Genomic DNA, 18,951 nt, shown 5'->3' with positions numbered 1-18,951 from the left:
GTGGTTATAAGGCTTCTCTTTCACTATTGTTCAGTTCTTTGTTCCAGATGATTTCCCTTCAATTTAGTTGTAATTCCAGATTGGTCCTGGGAGGAGTTAGCGTAACTTCCACTCACTGCTCCACCATCTTAGATCTCCCATCTTCGAACTATATATACTCTTTAAGATTTTGTGTTTTTAAAATAAAGTACCCTGTGGGAAGGATCCATTTGATTTTTGAAGATACAGAATTGAACATTCAGACTTACTGTCTGCATTTGCAGGGGAAGCATAGCCAAGCCCTTTTAAGGACTTAGAAATTTTTACATTCTTATGTGTTCTATGTCCACCTTTAATATTGTTGGATATTTAACAGTAGTTTGTATTATTGCATAGGAAACCACTTTTTCTTAAAGAACACTACCAAATATTAACCAAATTAATGAATATGTAGTAACTACCTTATTTGCATTATTGGTTCCTATCATAGGTGAGTTTTGAGGGTTTTTAAATGTTTTCTACCATGCTTTAATCAAAGAGAGAAAAGATACAGAAAAATGCAATTCTTGTACCAAGGTCATTCACATTGTTGAAGACACACTGTGACTGTGCCACTACAAATGAGCTCTGAAGATCAACTTTTCTGTGTGAATTGTGCTGTTAAACACACACTCCCTCAGGATTCTGTCTCCTGACCAGTCTCAAAAAGGGAAAGGATGTATAGGGCATTTTTAGGATGTTGACCTAAACATTCAGATACAAATTTGTCAGTTATTGGCAAACTGCTGAGATACAGAAACACACTATCAGATAGAAATACGTAGTATGTAGATGGTTCATTTATATTCTTTCACAAAATGTTTTACCTTATAATTATATTATTATTTGAAAAGCTTTTGGGAGAAATAGTCCCTAAACAATGCTTCAGAAAATTTAACTATAAGCTATTAAATTTATATACAATTCTAGATAGAAGAACTAAGAATTTACTATCAAATATAATTGGCATCTACCTAATAAACAAACATAAGAGGATTCAGGTTTCTGCTTAGGTAAGAATTATAATGAATGGTAGCAGAGATGGCATAATGTTCTAATAAATTCCTCTGGGTACAAAAAAAGATGTAGTAGCTCTTACTCCTACAAATCTAGAGGGAAAAAAGTCAATTGGCCTTGACTTCATCCTTACCCCATTTCAGTATGTGAGAAAATGCAGAGACTAAGTCAGATCCCAGAAAATGGTAAGTTATGAGTAGATGATCCCTCTCTAAGTGCCATTGGAGTGTTTCAGTCACCACCTTAGTTTTTAAAACTAAAAAGTTGATAGTAAAGATAAGTGAAAAATGGTAAAATCTAAAACATAGGGACTTCTAAAATATACCAAAAAGGTGTGTGCAGAGAAAATCCAGTTGTCCCAAAGAAGCCAGATTGTTCTAACCAAGAAAAGAATTATACTTCAAAAAGTAGCCTTTTTTTTTTCCTTAAATGAATCTTCCTTCTAGTGTGTTGTGTGTGTGAGTGTTCTCCCATTACAGGCCTGGAAATTGCAGGTATCTTCCATGTCTAAAATCTTCCTGACCACCCACAGTTGGTAAACTGCAGGTTTGCTTGGGAAGGTTGTTTGTTTGTTTGTTTTGTTTTTGTTAGGTTTTAAGTGAAAGGAATGAAAAGTCTAAGCTCTCTTGGTTATAATTTTTAAAAGATTCCTGTAAAAGCTTCCTTTTGATGATGACATTTCTGTTGGTTGGAGAATCTCAGGACTGAATTATATGAGGTCTGTTCGGAGGGTATCCAGCCATATAATATGAAAAGTAGAGACACTTATTGAAGAAGATATACAGAATATTATACATAGAACAATGATGCCTCAGTCCCCTTCAAAGTAGGCACCTTGAACCTCACACAGTTCTCCCAGTCACTATCAACTGCCCATCATATTTTCCTGAATCTCATTGATGGTCTGAAATCTCTTCTCTTTCAAAGGTGATTTTAGTTTTGGAAAAGCCAGAAGTTGCAGGGCACCAAATCTGGGCTTAGGAGTACTGAGTCACCTGGGTGATGTGATGTTTCACAAAAAAAACTCTGCACCAGATGTGATACATGAGTGGGTGTGTTGTCATGATGAAGCTGCCAATTGCTGCAGCCTTCTGAATCATCCAAATAGTTTCCCCAGAGGAATGTTCATGCTTAGTACAAAATTTCATGCAAATCCGTTGCTCTACTCGCTCAGTCACTTTTTAAAATATATTTTGTTGATTATGTAATTATAGTTGTCCCATTTCCCCCCTTCATTCCCCTCCACCCTGCATACCCTCTCCCACCCACATTCCCCTCCCTTAGTTCATGTCCATGTGTCATGAGTTCTTTAGCTTCTATATTTCCCATACTATTCTTGCCCTCCTCCTGTCTATCTTCTACCTACCACCTGTGCTACTTATTCTCTGTACTTTTCCCCCTTCTCCTCCTCCCAGTCCCCTGTTGATAACCTTCCAAGTGATACCCATTTCTGTGGTTCTGTTCCTGTTCTAGTTGTTTGCTTAGTTTCTTTTGCTTTTGCTTTTGTTTCAGGTGTGTTTGTTAATAATTGTGAGTTTGCTGTCATTTTACTGTACATGTTTTTTATCTTTTTCTCAGATAAGTCCCTTTAACATTTCATGTAATAAGGACTTGGTGATGATGAACTCCTTTAACTTGACCTTATCTGAGAAGCACTTTATCTACTCCTCCATTCTAAATGGAAGCTTTGCTGGATAGAGTAATCTTGGATGTAGGTCCTTGCCTTTCATGACTTGGAATACTTCTTTCCAGCCCCCTTCTTGCCTGCCAGATCTCTTTTAAGAAATCAGCTGGCAGTCTTATGAGAACTCCTTTGTAGGTAACTCTCACCTTATCTCTTGCTGCTCCTAGGATTCTCTCCTTCATTTTAATCTTGGGTAATGTCATTATGATGTGCCTTGGTGTGTTCCTCCTTGGGTCCAACTTCTTTGGGACTCTCTGAGCTTCCTGGACTTCCTGGAAGTCTATTTCCTTTGCCAGATTGGGGAAGTTCTCCTTTGTTATTTGTTCAAATAACTTTTCCACTTGTTGCTCTTCCTCTTCCCCTTCTGGTACCGCTATAATTAGGATGTTGGAACACTTAAAGATGTCCTGGAGGTTCCTAAGCCTCTCCTCATTTCTTTAAATTCTTATTTCTTCCTTCTAGTCTGTTTGGTTGTTTCTTTCTTCCTTCTGGTCCACTCTATTGACTTCAGTCCCAGTTTCCTTCCCATCACTATTGGTTCCCTATGCATTTTCCTTCATTTCACTTACTGTAAACTTCATTTTTTCATCTAATTTGCAACCAAAATCAACCAATTCTGTGAGCATTCTGATCACCAGTGCTTTGAACTGTGCATCAGATAGGTTGGCTCTCTGTTGGTCGCTTAGTTGTATTTGCTGTGGAGCTTTGATCTGTTCTTCCATTTGGGCCATTTTTTTCTTTTTTTTATCTTGTCACACCTGTTATGTATGAGGGGCGGAGCTTTAGGTGTCCATCAGGGCAGAGCTGTGTTTGCTGGGTTGTGATGCTGTATGTGGGGGCAGGGTCCGAGAGGGAACAACAGCTCTTGGTCTGCTCTCTGTCAGATTTCAGTCCTTCCTGCCACTTCCCCTAAGCTAACTGGAGCTTTCTGGTGCTGATTCCCATGTGGGTGGGCTTGTGCAAGTTCTAGGACCCCATGGGTCTCTCTAACAAACTCTCCTATGAGGCTGGGAGTTCCTCCTGCTGCTGCCTCAACCCCCACACAGGTTTTCAATCAGTGCCCCCAGGCTCTATTTCCCTGTGTTGGGACCCTGGGTTGAGCAGTCTGTCTCACTCCCCAGTTTCTCCTGGTTTATCTGCACGTAAATGTGGAACCGCCTGGTCAGCCAGCCACCTTGCGCACAGTGCCTCGCTTCACAATTGCCACCTCGCTGGCTCTGCCCATTGGCACCCTGAGCCCAGGGTCTGCCAGCCACCCCATACCCCAAGTCTGCAGCCACCACATGTGCGCCCAGGGTCTGCCAGCTACTGTCTCAAGCGCCCGGGTTGCCTTATGCGGCCGGTGCCACGGTTTTTTGTGCAGCAACCCCTCTCTACCTGGCTGCCCGACTCTGCCCTTCCTACTGGTCTGGATGAATGTGTCTATTTTAACTCCTTGGTTGTCCGACTTCCATACAGTTCAATTTTCTATCAGTTCTGGTTGTTATTTTGTTTCTAAATTGTTGTTGTCCTTATTTTGGTTGCCCAGGGAGGCACAGTGTGTCTACCTACGTCTCCATCTTGACCAGAAGTCCTCGCTCAGTCATTTTGAATGTAACGGCCACATAGTACACATGCTCACTCAATGCGTCTACCACCCCCACTGACTAGTACAGTGAAGTCATCATTGTTCACTCATGTGCATTCCAGTGCACTCTCCTTGGCTGCCAGGTTAAATGGATGTCACACAAACTGTTCTTGTTATATTAATAATGGTTGGACTTTTCTGTACAAACCTCATATTCCTTAGTATCACCAATACATCGAAGAGCAACCTTTTAATGATGATTTTGCAAGTGGCAATCCACATATTTCACGTTTTAACATCCTCCAAAATTGGAATGTGTATTACAGTGGAGTATATTTGTCAATGTCTTTTTTTCTTAGTAGGAATATAAAATAATTAGGCATCGTGTGGTTGATGTCGTTTTATTGAATAAACTGGTGGTTCTGTATCATTACAAAAGCTGTGCTACATTGTGCCCTGTTGACTTACCAGGAAATTCCTCCTTATGAAACCAAGGGAGTGATGAGAGCCAGTTTTTCCTCCAGAGAAGCAGATAACCACACAGCCTTCATAAGAATAAAGACTAATGCTTCAGACAGCACAGAGTTTATCATTCTTCCTGTTGAGGTTGAAGTTACAACAGGTGAGTGGAAAACTGAAGGCACTGTAAGTTTGTTTAGTTTTCACTGCTTCTGACTCTGGCAAAGTGTAATATAATTGTTTACTTTTCTTTTTTCCAAGCCCCTGGAATTTATTCCTCAACGGAAATGTTAGATTTTGGTACACTGCGAACACAAGGTAAGAAAAGAAACAATGTCTTTATGAGTCTTAAAAAAGGAAAGTCCCTGTTCAGTACTGAATTGTTCTACTTTAACTCCTTTGTAGTTCAGCTTTGAAAGTTCCTTCTAGTGGGTTATCTGACTTTGTAGAAATCTTCTTTTGAGAATTGTGAACCCTTACAAGGCCATAGGATAACTTAAGTAAAGTCTTCTAAATGGGAGTTGAGACACAAAGTAATTTCTCAATTTTGTAATCCAGTTCCTCCCCACTTCTGGATTTTTATTTAGATATTGATTATTCATTTGCATTATAATGATGTGATATTAGAAATTTGTCCAAGGTGGTCATAGAAAGAATTCAAATTCTAAAACTAAAAACAGTCAAGTTAAGGATTTATTAAGGAAAAGTGATAGTGTAGTTAACCATTGAACAGTGTGGGTTTGAACTGCATGGCCTATTTATATGTGGATTTTGTTCAATAAATATACGGTTGGCTCTGTATCCCAGGTTTTGCATCCATGATTCAATCAACTGGGGATCAAAAACCATATTTTCTGTCTGTGGATGTGGAAGGCCAACTGCATTGTTCTATGCCTTCGTATATAAGGAACTTGAGCATCCACAGATTTTGATATCTGCTGGGAGTCCTGGAACCAATCCCCTTTAGATACCAAGGGAGTATAGTTAAGTGTTTGGAGAGTCAGAGGTTATATGCAGATTTTCAACTACATGAGGATCAGCACCCCAATCCCTGTGCTGCTTAAGTCAGCCGTACTTGTAATTTGGGATGCCTGTGGACCATATGTAATTAAAATTTTGTTTGATATTGAAGATGCATTTTTAAATGTGAGATTCAGTTTTAATATGATAATTTCACACTGCACATTTTTAATTTGCTTCATTGTACTTTTCTGGAAAACAAAAAGGTTTAATGTCAAGTTCACTAAAAATTTTTTGTTTTATTTTGGCCTAGTTGTTTAGGTGGGGCCAGTTCTTGTAACACACAATGTCCTTAATAAGGTGATTCCTACCTAATGTTTCTTTTTATCAATGTGATGGCCATTTTATTTCACATTCTAGAATAGATTCAGTCTAGTATCTAAGAAGATAAAAGATTCTAACTCGTTGTAAAATACACCTTTTTAAGAAATACTTCTTTTTTCAATTTTAACAGATCTACCAAAAGTTTTAAACCTTCATTTATTAAATTCAGGAACAAAAGATGTACCAATAACAGTAAGTTTTTACTTATTTTTTTCTAACTTATACATTTTTTATTTTTAAACTTATGACAAAGTTAAAACATAATTAAACTCTTGTTCTAAAGGAATTTTGTTTTGTGGTGACCTGGTGACACCATGGTATGGTACTAAGTGTGATGTGAAAAACCTGTTCTGCCTTAACCACCAAATGTTAAGGAGGAGAAGGGAAAGTAGGCGATCATTTTCAAGTTACATTTGAACTGAAGTTTATGAGGTTCCTATTTAGGCAGAATATTATAAAAGGCCTGTGGAGCCCTGACCCAGCAGTTCAGTTGATTGGAATGTAGTCCTATACGCCAGAAGGTTGAGGGTTTGATCCCAGGTTGGGGCACATACGGGAGGAAACCAGTTGATGTTTTTCTCTCATATCGATGCCCCCCCCCCCACATCTGTGTGTCTCTCTCTGTCACTCTCCTTCCGTCTCTCTCCTTTCGTCTATCCCTCCCTCTCCTCCTTCTCTTTCTCTTGCTCTAAAAATCATTGAACATATCCTCATGTGAGGATTAGTAAATAAGTAGCCTTTGGATTCTGGAAAATCCTAGTATCTGTGTGCCATGTGCAAAGAAAAATAGGTTATAAGGGTTACATCAAGTTTGGTTATTAGACTTAATGTATGAATAAGTAAAAAGAGAGAAAAGATTCAGATGTATTGGCAAGAGGAATCATGAAGCAAAGAATTAGGGTAGGTAGCAGCAGTATACTGTTAACATTTGTCATAGGTGTCCCTTCTAACTGGCAGCTGTTGTAGTTACCCTAGATAGTGTACTATAAACAAGGGCCCCCACTTCCCCTCACACATACACCCAGCTAACTTTTATGCCTTAGAGTGGAATTGGGGTTCTATTAGATGGTTTTAGGCAAAACAAACAAACAGGGCTATTTATATTTTGTTTTAGCCACAACCTCGCTTTCTAGCGAGGTGCCCAAGACACATTCATGGGAAATGACGGAAAAGGAAAGCAGTACATTTTTATTATAACCTGTGTTGATGTCAGAAACGTAAATGCAGAAAACTCTGATAAAATAAGTAAATCAGAGGCCTTGAGACTTCAGGGACCTTTGCCCATTGATGGCCAATCCCAGAGTTTACCAACAGGTGGTGAAATAGAGACCAAAGAAAGGAGAGTATATAAACCCGAAATGAGGAAGCAAGTTGCCATCCCAGGTAACCACGTTTTAATGCACAGCAACCTGCTCACTAGTGGGATCACAGCCTAGACAGCGTCCTGCTCTCTGACCTTGTATCTTTTCCTGCTTGCTGGAAGAATTGAGAATGTGTTAGGGAAGTGAAGTCTGGTAGACAGCTTCCCATATATGCAGAGGAATTGAAACTACCCCACCTGGAGTTCCTGCCCCTCCAGTGTTAGGCAGGCTGAGAGAGACCAAGAGAGACCTGTGATGCCATAGCCTGTGTATGCTGTCATACTTCTCAGGGGGGTCTTCAGGGTGCCAGTGTCTTTCCATAAATGATAAGGAACAACTGTTTTGACCTGGCCACCCAGATGCCATTGAAACAAAAACACCAAAGAACTAAGCAGCAGCATTCTGTCTCTTGTTCTTAGTTTTCTTCTTAAATAGTAACCTTAGTGTATATATTTTTATATGCTTGCTTTCAAAAATAATATTCACTTTTAATTTAGTGACCTATATTTTAATTCACTCTTTTGAGTGATTATCATCAAAGTCCCTATGGAATAAAACTATCAGCATGTCTTCCAGGAGTAACCTTTTACGTAAGAAAATATAAGTGAATATTTCTGTTGTACACTTTCTTTGTAATTCCTGTTTATAGCAGTAATTCATTATATCTTTAAAAAAGTACATAATGCTGATTGTTACTACAATATTGAGGGACTAGTGATTGGTTTTGGCTCTTTAATCTGTACTGAAATTTTCACGAGTCTTTAGAAAAATGAGCAAAATAAGAACAATATAAATATTTATAAAAATATTATTGTGTGTATGTTTACAAAATTTACAAGTACCCTTTCTAGAGGACTGTTCTGCAATAATGTGCTTGTTTTTTGACATTAAAATAGCTGATATTTTATGAATAAAGACAGTAGATAGGTTTATGTCTTAATAGAATGAGTTGGGAAGTATTTCTGCCTCTTCTATTTTGGGGAGAAGAGTTTGTGAAGGTTTGGTGTTCTTCTTTAAATGTTTGATAGAATTCACCAATGAAACCATCTGGGCCCAAGCTTTTCTTGTGGGGAGTTTTAAAATTACTAACTCAGTCTCTTTATTTCCTATAGGTATATTCACATTTTTTAAAAGATTTTATTTATTTATTTTTAGAGAGGGGGAAGGGAAGGAAAAAGAGAGAGAGAGAAACATCAGTGTGTGGTTGCCTCTCAGGCACCCCCTACTGAAGACATGGCCCACAACCCAGGCATTTGCTCTGACTGGGAATAGAACCTATGACCCTTTGGTTTGCAGACCGGCACTCATCCCACTGAGCCACACCAGCCATGGCCTCTGGAGTATCTTTTTATTTTGTTGATGTTTTCTATTGCTGTGCAAAAAAAAATTGAGTTTGATGTAGTCCCAGTTGTTTATATTTTCTTTTGTTTCCCTTGCCTGGGGAGATATATCTGATAAAATACTTCTATGAGCATTGTCCAGGATTTTTCTGCCTGTGTTTCCTTGTAGAATTTTTATAGTTTTGGGTCTAACACTTAAGTCTGTAATCCATTTTGAACTTATTCTTGTATGTGGTTTAAGGTGGTATAGTTTCATTTTTCTGCACATATCTGTGTAATTTTCCCAATGCCATTTATTGAGTAAACTACCTTTAGCCCATTGTACGTTCTTTCCTTTTTTGTCAAATATTAATTGACTGTAAAGATGTGACTTTATTTCTTGGCTCCTATTCTTTTCCATTGATCTATGTGTCTGTTTCTATGCCAGGACCATGCTGTTTTGATTACTGTTACCTTAGGTATAGTTTCACATTAGATGGCGTGATTCCTCTTACTTTGTTATTCTTTCACAGGATCACTGTTACTATGTGGGGCCTTTTGTGGTTCCATATGAATTGTTGAAATATTTGTTCTAGTTCTGTAAAATACATCATTGGAGTTTTGATAGGAATTGCATTGAATCCATAGGTTGCTTTGGGTGTTATGACATTTTAATGATGTTAATTCTTCTTGTCCATGAAAACAATATGTTGTTCCACTTATTTGTATTTTCTTCAGTTTCTTTTTTCAGGGTCTTATAATTTTCCAAGTACAGATCCTTTACATCAGGGATGTCAAACTCATTTTCACCAGGGGCCACTTCAGCCTCATAGTTGCATTGTAATTTTAAGACTGCATAAATGTAAATACTCCTTAACCTTTAAATGAGAGCTTGGTGCTGCCACTGGCTAGAAACAAGCTGCCAGCCTGGATAAAACAAGGTGGAGGGCTAGATTCGGCCCATGGGCATTGTATTTGCCACCTGTGCTTTACGTCCTTGGTTAGGTTAACTCCTAGGTATTTTATTTTGTTTTTTAATAAATATGTATAAAAGGCCATTATTATTTTTAATTTTTTTAAATATATTTTATTGATTATGCTGTTACAGTTGTCCCATTTACCCCCTTTACTCCCCTCTACTCTGCACACCCCCTCCCACCCACATTCCCCTCCTTTAAGTTCACGTCCATGGCTCATACATATAAGTTCTTTAGTGTCTACATTTCCCATACTATTCTTACCTTCGCCCTGTCTATTTTGTATCTACTATTTATGCTACTTACTCTCTGTACCTTTACCCCCTCTCTCCTCCTCCCACTCCCCTGTTGATAACCCTCCATGTGATCTCCGTTTCTGTGGTTCTGTTCCTGTTCTAGTTGTTTGCTCAGTTTGCTTTTGTTTTAGGTGTGGTTGTTAATAATTGTGAGTTTGCTGTCATTTTACTGTACATGTTTTTTATCTTTTTTCTTAGATAAATCCCTTTAACATTTTATGTAATAAGGGCTTGATGATGATAAACTCCTTTAACTTGACCTTATCTGAGAAGCACTTGATCTGCCCTTCCATTCTAAATGATAACTTTGCTGGATAGAGTAATCTTGGATGTAGGTCCTTGCCTTTCATGACTTGGAATACTTCTTTCCAGCCCCCTTCTTGCCTGCCAGATCTCTTTTGAGAAATCAGCTGGCAGTCTTACGAGAACTCCTTTGTAGGTAACTCTCACCTTATCTCTTGCTGCTCCTAGGATTCTCTCCTTCATTTTAATCTTGGGTAATGTCATTATGATGTGCCTTGGTGTGTTCCTCCTTGGGTCCAACTTCTTTGGGACTCTCTGAGCTTCCTGGACTTCCTGGAAGTCTATTTCCTTTGCCAGATTGGGGAAGTTCTCCTTTGTTATTTGTTCAAATAACTTTTCCACTTGTTGCTCTTCCTCTTCCCCTTCTGGTACCGCTATAATTAGGATGTTGGAACACTTAAAGATGTCCTGGAGGTTCCTAAGCCTCTCCTCATTTCTTTAAATTCTTATTTCTTCCTTCTAGTCTGTTTGGTTGTTTCTTTCTTCCTTCTGGTCCACTCTATTGACTTCAGTCCCAGTTTCCTTCCCATCACTATTGGTTCCCTATGCATTTTCCTTCATTTCACTTACTGTAAACTTCATTTTTTCATCTAATTTGCAACCAAAATCAACCAATTCTGTGAGCATTCTGATCACCAGTGCTTTGAACTGTGCATCAGATAGGTTGGCTCTCTGTTGGTCGCTTAGTTGTATTTGCTGTGGAGCTTTGATCTGTTCTTTCATTTAGGCCATTTTTTTTTTTGTCTTGCTTCACCTATTGTGTAGTGAGAGACAGAACCTTAGGTGTTCACCAGGGCGCGGCAACCCAGTTGCTGGGTTGTGATGCTGTATGTGAAGGAGGGGTCTGAGAGGGAACAATAGCGCTTGCTCCGCCCTCTACCAGATTTCAGTCACTTGCCCTGCTTCCCACAAGCAAATTGGGCCCTTCTGGTGCTGATTCCCAGGTGGGTGGGTTTGTGTTTGTTCTAGGACCCTGTGGGTCTCTCCAGCAAACTCTCCTGTGAAGCTGGGAGTTTCACCCAGCACTTCGACCTCCACTGGTGTTTTCAGTTAGTGTGTTGAGGCTTTATTTCCCTGCTCTGGGACCCTGGGTTGTGTGGTCTGTCTTGCTGTCCAGTTTCACCTGGTTTATCTGTGTGCGGATGTGGGACTGCCGGGTCTGCCAGCCACCTTGTGCACTGCACCCCTCCACAATCCACTGCCTCACTGGGTTCTCCAGCTGCCGTCCTGCACACCTGGGCGTCCTCCAGCCTCCACTTTGCCGTGACCCTCCCTACCCAGCAGCCCGACTCCACCCCTCCTACTGGTCTGGATGAATATGTCTGCTTTAACTCTTTGGTTGTCGAACTTCCATACAGTTCAATTTTCTGTCGATACTGGTTGTTTTTTGTTTCTAAATTGTTGTTGTCCTTATTTTGGTTGTGCAAGGAGGCACAGTGTGTCTACCTATGTCTTCATCTTGGCCAGAAGTCTTATTCTTTTTGAAGCAGTTGCAAATGGGATTGTTTTCTTAGTTTCCCTTTCTGTTAGTTCATTATTGGCATATAAAAATGCAACTGATTTCAGTGTATTAATTTTGTATCCTGCTGATTTGCTAAATTCATTCATCGGTTTAGTAGTTTTTTTGATGAAATCTTCAGGAGTTTTCTATGTACAGTATCATGTCATCTGCAAATAATGACAGTTTTACTTCTTTTTTTCCAATTGGGATGCCTTTTATTCCTTCTTCTTGTCTGATAGCTGTGGTTAGGACTTCTAGTACTATGTTGAATAACAGTAGTGAAAGCAGACACAGATGTCTTGTTCCATACCTTAAAGGAAATACTATTTTTCCCCATTGAGTATGACATTTGCAGTAGGTCTTTATTACGTATGCTTCCTCTATTTCCACTTCACTGAGTGTTTTTATTATAAATGGTGCTGGATTTTATCAAATGTTTTTCCTGTATCTATTGATATAATCATGTGGTTTTTATCCTTTATTTTGTTTATGTGGTAAGTCACATTTTTTGATTTGTGAATATTGTTCCACCTTGCATCCCTGGGATAAATCCCACTTGACCATGGTGTATGATCTTTTTGGATTCATTGCTGTATTAGGTTTGCTAATATTTTGGTAAGGGTTTTAGCATCTATGTTCATGAAGGATATTGGCGTATAATTTTCTTTCATTGTAGTTTTAGTGTCTTTATCCAGTTTTGGAGTTAAAATAATCCTGGCCTCATAAAATGAGCTTGGGAGCCTTTCATCCTCTGGAATTTTTTGAAATAATTTGAGAAGGAGAGGTATTTGTTCTTCTCAGAATGTTTGGTAAAATTCACCTGTGAAGCCATCTGGTCCAGGGCTTTTGTTTGTTGGGAGTTTTTTGATTACTGTGTCAATTTCACCAGGTGTAATCTGTCTATTTCAGATTCTTTGATTCTTCATGATTTAGTTTTGGAAGATTGTATGTTTCTGGGAATTTATCCAGTTTGTTTACATGTATTTATTCATATTTTCTTACAGTCCTTTGTACTTCTTTGGGTTTAGTTGTTATTTCTCCTCTTTCATTTCTGATTTTATTTATTTGGTTCCTCTCACTTTTTTCCTTGATGAATCTGGTTAAAGGTTTGTCAATCGTGTTTATCTTTACAGAGAATCAGCTCTTGGATTCATTGATCTTTTGTATCTTTTTAGGACTCTATTTCATTTATTTCTTCTCTGGTCTTTATTATTTCCTTGCTTCTACTCACTTTGGACTTTGTTCTTTTTAAAGTTTATTTAAGTGTAAAGTTAGATTATTTGTTTAAGCTTTTTCTTATTTTTTGAGATAGACCTATAATGCTATGAATTTTCCTCTTAGGGTTGCTTTCCCTGTGTCCCACAGATTTTGGGTTGTTGAGTTCTCATGTTCATTTGTTTTGAGGTATCTTTTGATTTCCTTATTGATTTCATTGACCCTTTCATTATTTAATAACATGTTAGTTAGCTTCCATGTATTTTTCAGTGCTTTTCCTGTGACTGATGTCTAGTTTCATAGCATTTGGGATCAGAGAGGATGCTTGATATGATTTCAGTCTTCTTAAATTTATTGAGACTTGCTTTGTGTCCTGACATGTAGTTTGTCCTAGGAAACATTCCGTGTGCACTTGAAAAGTGCTTTGGGGTGAAATACTCTGAAGATATCAATTAAATCCATTTGATCTAGTGTTTCATTTAAGGATGTTGTCTCCTTGTTGATTTTTTGTCTAGAAGACCTATCAATTGAAGTCATTGGGATGTTAAAATCCCTGACTGTGATTGTATTTCTCTTCATTTCTCCCTTTATGTTTATCAAGGTTTTCTTCACATGTTTACGTGCTCCTATGTTGGGTGTGTAAATATTTACTAGGGTTATATCCTCTTGTTGGATTGTTCCCCTTATCGTTATGTAGTATCCTTCTTTGTCTCTTACTATAGCCTTGGCTTTAAAGTCTATTTTGTTGGATATAAGTATTGCTACTCCAGCTTTCCCCTTTCTGTTTGCATGAAATACTTTTTCCATCCCTTTATTTTAGTCTGTGTGTATCTTTCAGTCTTTCAACCCTAAGCGATGGGTCTCTTTGAGGCAGCATATATGTGGGTCTTGTTTTCTTGTTGATTCAGCTACCCTGTGTCTTTTGGTTGAAGCATTTGGCCATTTATATTTAAGGTGCTTATTGATAGATACATATTTGGTGCCATTTTATTGTTAGACTATTTTCCTGGGTTTGTTTGTTTGTTTGTTTGTTTGTTTTCTTTCTCCTTAAAGCAAGCCATTTAACATTGGCTGCAGTACTGGTTTGGTGTTAACAAACTCCTTTAGATTTTTCTTGTCTGGAGAGCTCCTTATCTCTACTTCGACTTGAAATGATAGCCTTGCTGGGTAAAGTAGCCATGGTCTTAGGTCCTTGCTTTTCATCACTTTGAATATTTCATGCCAATGCCACTCCCTTCTGGCCTGAAATGTTTCTGTGGAGGAATCAGATGACAGTCTAATTGGTGCTCCCTTGTATGGACCTACCTGCTTTTGTCTTGAGGCTTTTAGGATTCTCTCCTTGTCTTTAAGCCTTGCCATTTTAATTATGATGTGCATTGGTGTAGGCCTCTTCAGTCCAACTTGTTTGGGACTCTGAGCTTCCTGGACTTTTGTGTCTTTTCTGTCACCAGATTAGGGAGGTTATCTATCATTATTTCTTCAGTTAGAATCTTGATCCCTTGCTCACTCTCTTCTGGTATTTCCATGGTACAGATGTTGTTATGCTTCATGTTGTCCAAAATGTTTCTCAAGCTCACCTCGTTTTTGTTTTTGTTTTTTTCTTTTTGTTGCTTTGCTTAGGTGTTTTTTTTCTACCTTGTCTTCCAAATCACTGATGCAATCCTCTGCTTCATCTAACCTACTGTTAATTAGTTTCAGTGTATTATTTACTTCAGATATTGCATTCTTTATTTCTGACTGGTCTTTTTTCATGGTTTCTATGTCTTTTTTCATGCTCTGAGTGTCCTAATAATCATAACATTAAACACTCATATCTGATAAATTACTTGCCTCCATTTCATCTAGTTCTTCTGGAGAATTCTCTTGTTCTTTCATTTGGAGGCTGTTCTTTGCCTTCCCATTTTTGGCTGTCTGTCTGTGTCTGTTTCTGTGTATTAGTTAGATCTGCAGAGTCTGGTGCTGACCCTTGTCAGACACTGTTTGTAACTGGCCCTGTGTAACATGTTTGGAACTATCAGTGATTCACAGCTTGTGTCTCCCTCTGGTAGGTCTGTGTGTATACAGAAAGAACTAGGCTGCACACCAAGGCAGCATTTACCAGCACGGGACCCAGGGGAGGGTCAGCTAATGTCTCAGAGCTCCCAGAGATCCATCTTAGTTGTTAAACTTATTCAGTGATATAGCCTTAAGTTGTACTCAGTAGCCTGGATTAAGCTCTGTACAATGGGGGCAGAATAATTCCTGCAGGTGGGGCGATTGCTTCCCTTCAGGCTGATGCTCCTTGGAGAGAAGTGCTCTGCCTGAGAAAGATGGTTTCTGCATTATGGGGAATGACTCAGCTCAGGGATCTTGGCAGATGTTCCTTTAGTTCTCTCCTCAGGGCCACCAGCCCCAGACTCTCCTCACATGTCTCTAGTCTACTCTGCCCTCCCTCTGCCAGAGCCCAAGGTAAGTAGATGCAAATGAAATTTTGTGTGTTGGCCCTTTAAGAGCCTCTGTGAGTCTCCAGCTATCTCTTCCTGACAGACAGAAGCCCTGCTGCTTTTCATAGCTGGATGTTATCTGGGTTCCTTTCCCAGCTCTGGTGCTGTAAGGCAGTGGAACCCAGCTTGGGGTTTGGACCCCACATTTCTCAAGGGGAACCCCCTAGCCACTGAAACATCCCTCCAGCACTTCACCTGCTGCCCATGGGAGCCCAGCCATTCCTCTCACACCTCCTGCACAGTTCCTGCCAGCCTCTGTGGTGAAGTGGTTTCCTCTGTCCATGGTTGTAAGGTTTCTCTCCAGATAGTGTTTAGTTGGTTATTCAGGATCATTTCTCTACAATTTAGTCATAATTCCAAATTGGTCCTGGGTTGAGGTTAGGGCAGCTCCCACTTATTCCTCTGCCATCTTATGTCTCTCCCACACATACATTCTAGATTTTCACAATTAGTGAAATGCAAAGGCCTAGGAATTACTGCTATATGTTAGCATTTTTAAATCTTACTGTTACCCTGAATTGTGATTCTTTTGTTCAAAATTTTCTGGCTTAATTACCAGAGTTCCCTTTATAATGGAATATAAATTCCTTCTGTTAGATTTGTCTCGGTTGCTTTGGCTATAATTAACTTACTTTCTCTGAACATGCTGAGGCTGGATTTCTTCTTTAGTCTGGGCAAAGACTGGGAAGAGAGCGCAGCCACACTCTCTTCCCAGTCTTTGCCTTCTCATGTGCTCAGGTCACTGACCTCCACAGAGGGGTATTGTACAGCACAACTTCCTGACAGCATCCAAGATTTCTCTTCAGCTGTGGACAGCTCTTTGTTTGCTAGTGGACTGCCTTTGCCATTGCCTCTGTTTGAAATATCAGATCATCTTTATTATTTGTGTGTCCTGCATGCTGTTTGTCTGTCACTGGTTTCTTCAGTGTGGAGAGGCTGATGCACAGAGCAGGGTGAGAGTGGGAGCTTTTGTGCTTATTGGGCAGACTTCAGGCCTGCAGTCACTTCTCCAAATGTGAGGGTTTAGAGATTTGATGGAAAAGTGCCTTTACACAGCCCACACGATCTGGTCCAGCTTTTTACACACAGCAAGTGGACAGCCGTCATGTCTTTTTCAGTAAACATTTCCTAGAAAAATGAAATTTTCAATCTAAGCATGTGAATGAAAAAAGTGCAGTGTTTAATCCATTTATGATGGAATTAAATAGGCCCATGAACCCACTTTTTTATTTGCTCTTTCTATGGGTTAGGCACCATTGAAAGTACTTTACAGGGATTACCTTATTTCATACAACAATTCTATAAGGTGCACAGGTCATAGTTTTCCAAATAGTGACTTATTCAACAATAAAAACTCAAAAGTTACATGGAGTACATTAAGTATATGATGATATTTAAGTCTGTATGAGTATATAATTTTCATTTCAAATTCATATTGCTATTTAAAAAACTATTGATCTAGGAATGTCTGTATATCTACATCTGTATCTACCTATGTGTGTATTTTTTCTAATATCCAAAGCCTTCACCCAGTGTTTTGTAGTTTTGTCTTATTTCCTTATTCATTTATCCCTTCATTCAATAAATATTTAATGACCATCAGTTATATGCCACCTCCTATGCTAAGTACTGAAAATACAGCAGTGAATCAGACAGCAAAGGTTATACAACAAGATTGTGAATCAAGCCCAGTTCTGTGAAATAAATACCACAGAATGGCATATAAGGGGGAGGAGGATGGTTTAGATAGGGTTGTCTCAGAGGAGCTGACATTTGAGGTCATAACTGAGGACTAAGAAGTAGGCACCCTTAAGAAAAATTGGTAGATGATTGTTCCCAGCACAGGGAGCAGCAAGTGCAAAGGTATGAGGCAGGAACAGCTTTAGATGTCATGGGAGACACAAAGAGGTTGAATGTAAAAGGTAAGGGGTGGAGAGTCACACAGGGCTGCTAGGATTCTGTGACATGTTTAGATTTCATTATAAGTACAGTGAGAAGTTGAAGAACTTTAAGCATTTGTGTGTTTGTAAAAGATTACTGTAGCTACTTCGTGGAGAATGAACTACCGAAAGTTAGAAATCTTTTGCAGTGGTCCACTCAAGAGATGGTGGTGGCTTTTCCTGTATTTCTCTGCATAATAAGCCAAACGTAAAGACTGATGAATTTTAGCCCTGGCTGTTGTGGCTAAGTGGACTGAGTGCTGGCCTGTGAACCAAAGAGTCACCAGTTCGATGCCCAGTCAGGACAAATGCCTGGGTTGCTGGCCAGGTTCCCGGTAAGAGGAGCACGAGAAGACCACACACTGATGTTTCTCTCCCTCTCTTTCTCCCTCCCTTCCCCTCTCTCTAAAAGTAAATAAAATCTTTGAAACAAAAAAAATTGATGCATTTTAGAAGGTCCTCCGCCTTCCACTATTTCACAAATATGTCATTTTCAGGATGGGCTAGGCAGTTTTAGAAGCTGGAAGGTTTTTTTTTGTTGTTGTTTTTGTTTTAATTCCCCTTCAGGGAATTTAGCCTCTTCACATTTGTAGATAGAAGACTGTTAAAGCAAGCAACTCTAAATACAAATTCCCCATCTGTTAGTGGACAACATACAGAGGGTCAAGCCTTCCTGACATTGTCTGGTGCAACTTGGAGAATATTTAGATAACATTTCTAAAACATTAATGCTGCATAAAATATGTAGTAAGTTTGCTTGAGGTGTTCTAAGAGGAACAGTTGCCTGAAGTTTCCTTGCTAATTGATGAATAAAAGTCACAGTTGTTCTTATTCATTTTACCAATATCAGCTTGATATGAGCCTTAGCAAATTTGTGCAATTATTGTCTACAATTGTTAGATACTGGAAGGTTATTTTCCTTGACTTGCTCAAAGGTTGTAAATAGGTTCAGGAAGTCCTGGACTCTTAAGTCTCACTTGACAGTTATTGCACATTAGTTGGGTGTGAGTGTTGTGAGACAAGACTGGATATATTTGGAACATGTGGGAAGCTGCCTTTCCTGAGAATCTTGCTAAATTTTTTCTACTTCTTGATTGTCTAAGAGGCAGCTAGTGACTGATAACTGAAACTGACATTAGTATAAATATGCTTATTACAAGTTAATAATTACATATTCTTTTTTTATTTAAAGCCACCAGAATAAGCCAACTATTTCAGTGTTTTGTTTGTTTTGCTGTGTTTTTGTTCCCTTGGAAAGTGGACTTTAGCTGACTTATGTTTTTTTTAATGGTATTAAGTGAATAGTTCAGACATTTATATAAAACACATCAATTGAATATTTGTGTACTACTAGTGCAACATATTTTAAAGTAATAACATTGAGTATAAAGTTTTCCTCTGGTAAGAAAAATATTAGAAGTGGTACATTTCATGCAAAAAAACCCTTTTTTCATCAACTATCTTAAG

The 18,951-nt window shown here is 38.9% G+C and overlaps 1 protein-coding gene across 2 annotated transcripts in view; it reads left to right on the top strand.

Moving 5' to 3' along the window:
* TMEM131 (transmembrane protein 131) overlaps positions 1–18,951 on the top strand; it is a 221,560-nt gene that overhangs the window by 128,081 nt on the left and 74,528 nt on the right. For both annotated transcript variants that reach the window (XM_045827146.1, XM_045827145.1), the window contains exons 9-11: positions 4,758–4,908; positions 5,007–5,063; positions 6,220–6,281. In XM_045827146.1, coding sequence (XP_045683102.1) covers positions 4,758–4,908; positions 5,007–5,063; positions 6,220–6,281 — 270 coding nt within the window. The remainder of the gene's footprint in view (positions 1–4,757; positions 4,909–5,006; positions 5,064–6,219; positions 6,282–18,951) is intronic.

The sequence above is a fragment of the Phyllostomus hastatus genome, unplaced genomic scaffold (assembly GCF_019186645.2).
Source record: "Phyllostomus hastatus isolate PE091 unplaced genomic scaffold, TTU_PhHast_1.1 phas_scaffold_78, whole genome shotgun sequence".
In the NCBI taxonomy this organism is placed as follows: Eukaryota; Metazoa; Chordata; class Mammalia; order Chiroptera; family Phyllostomidae; genus Phyllostomus; species Phyllostomus hastatus.
This window is presented reverse-complemented; position numbering and strand designations above follow the sequence as displayed.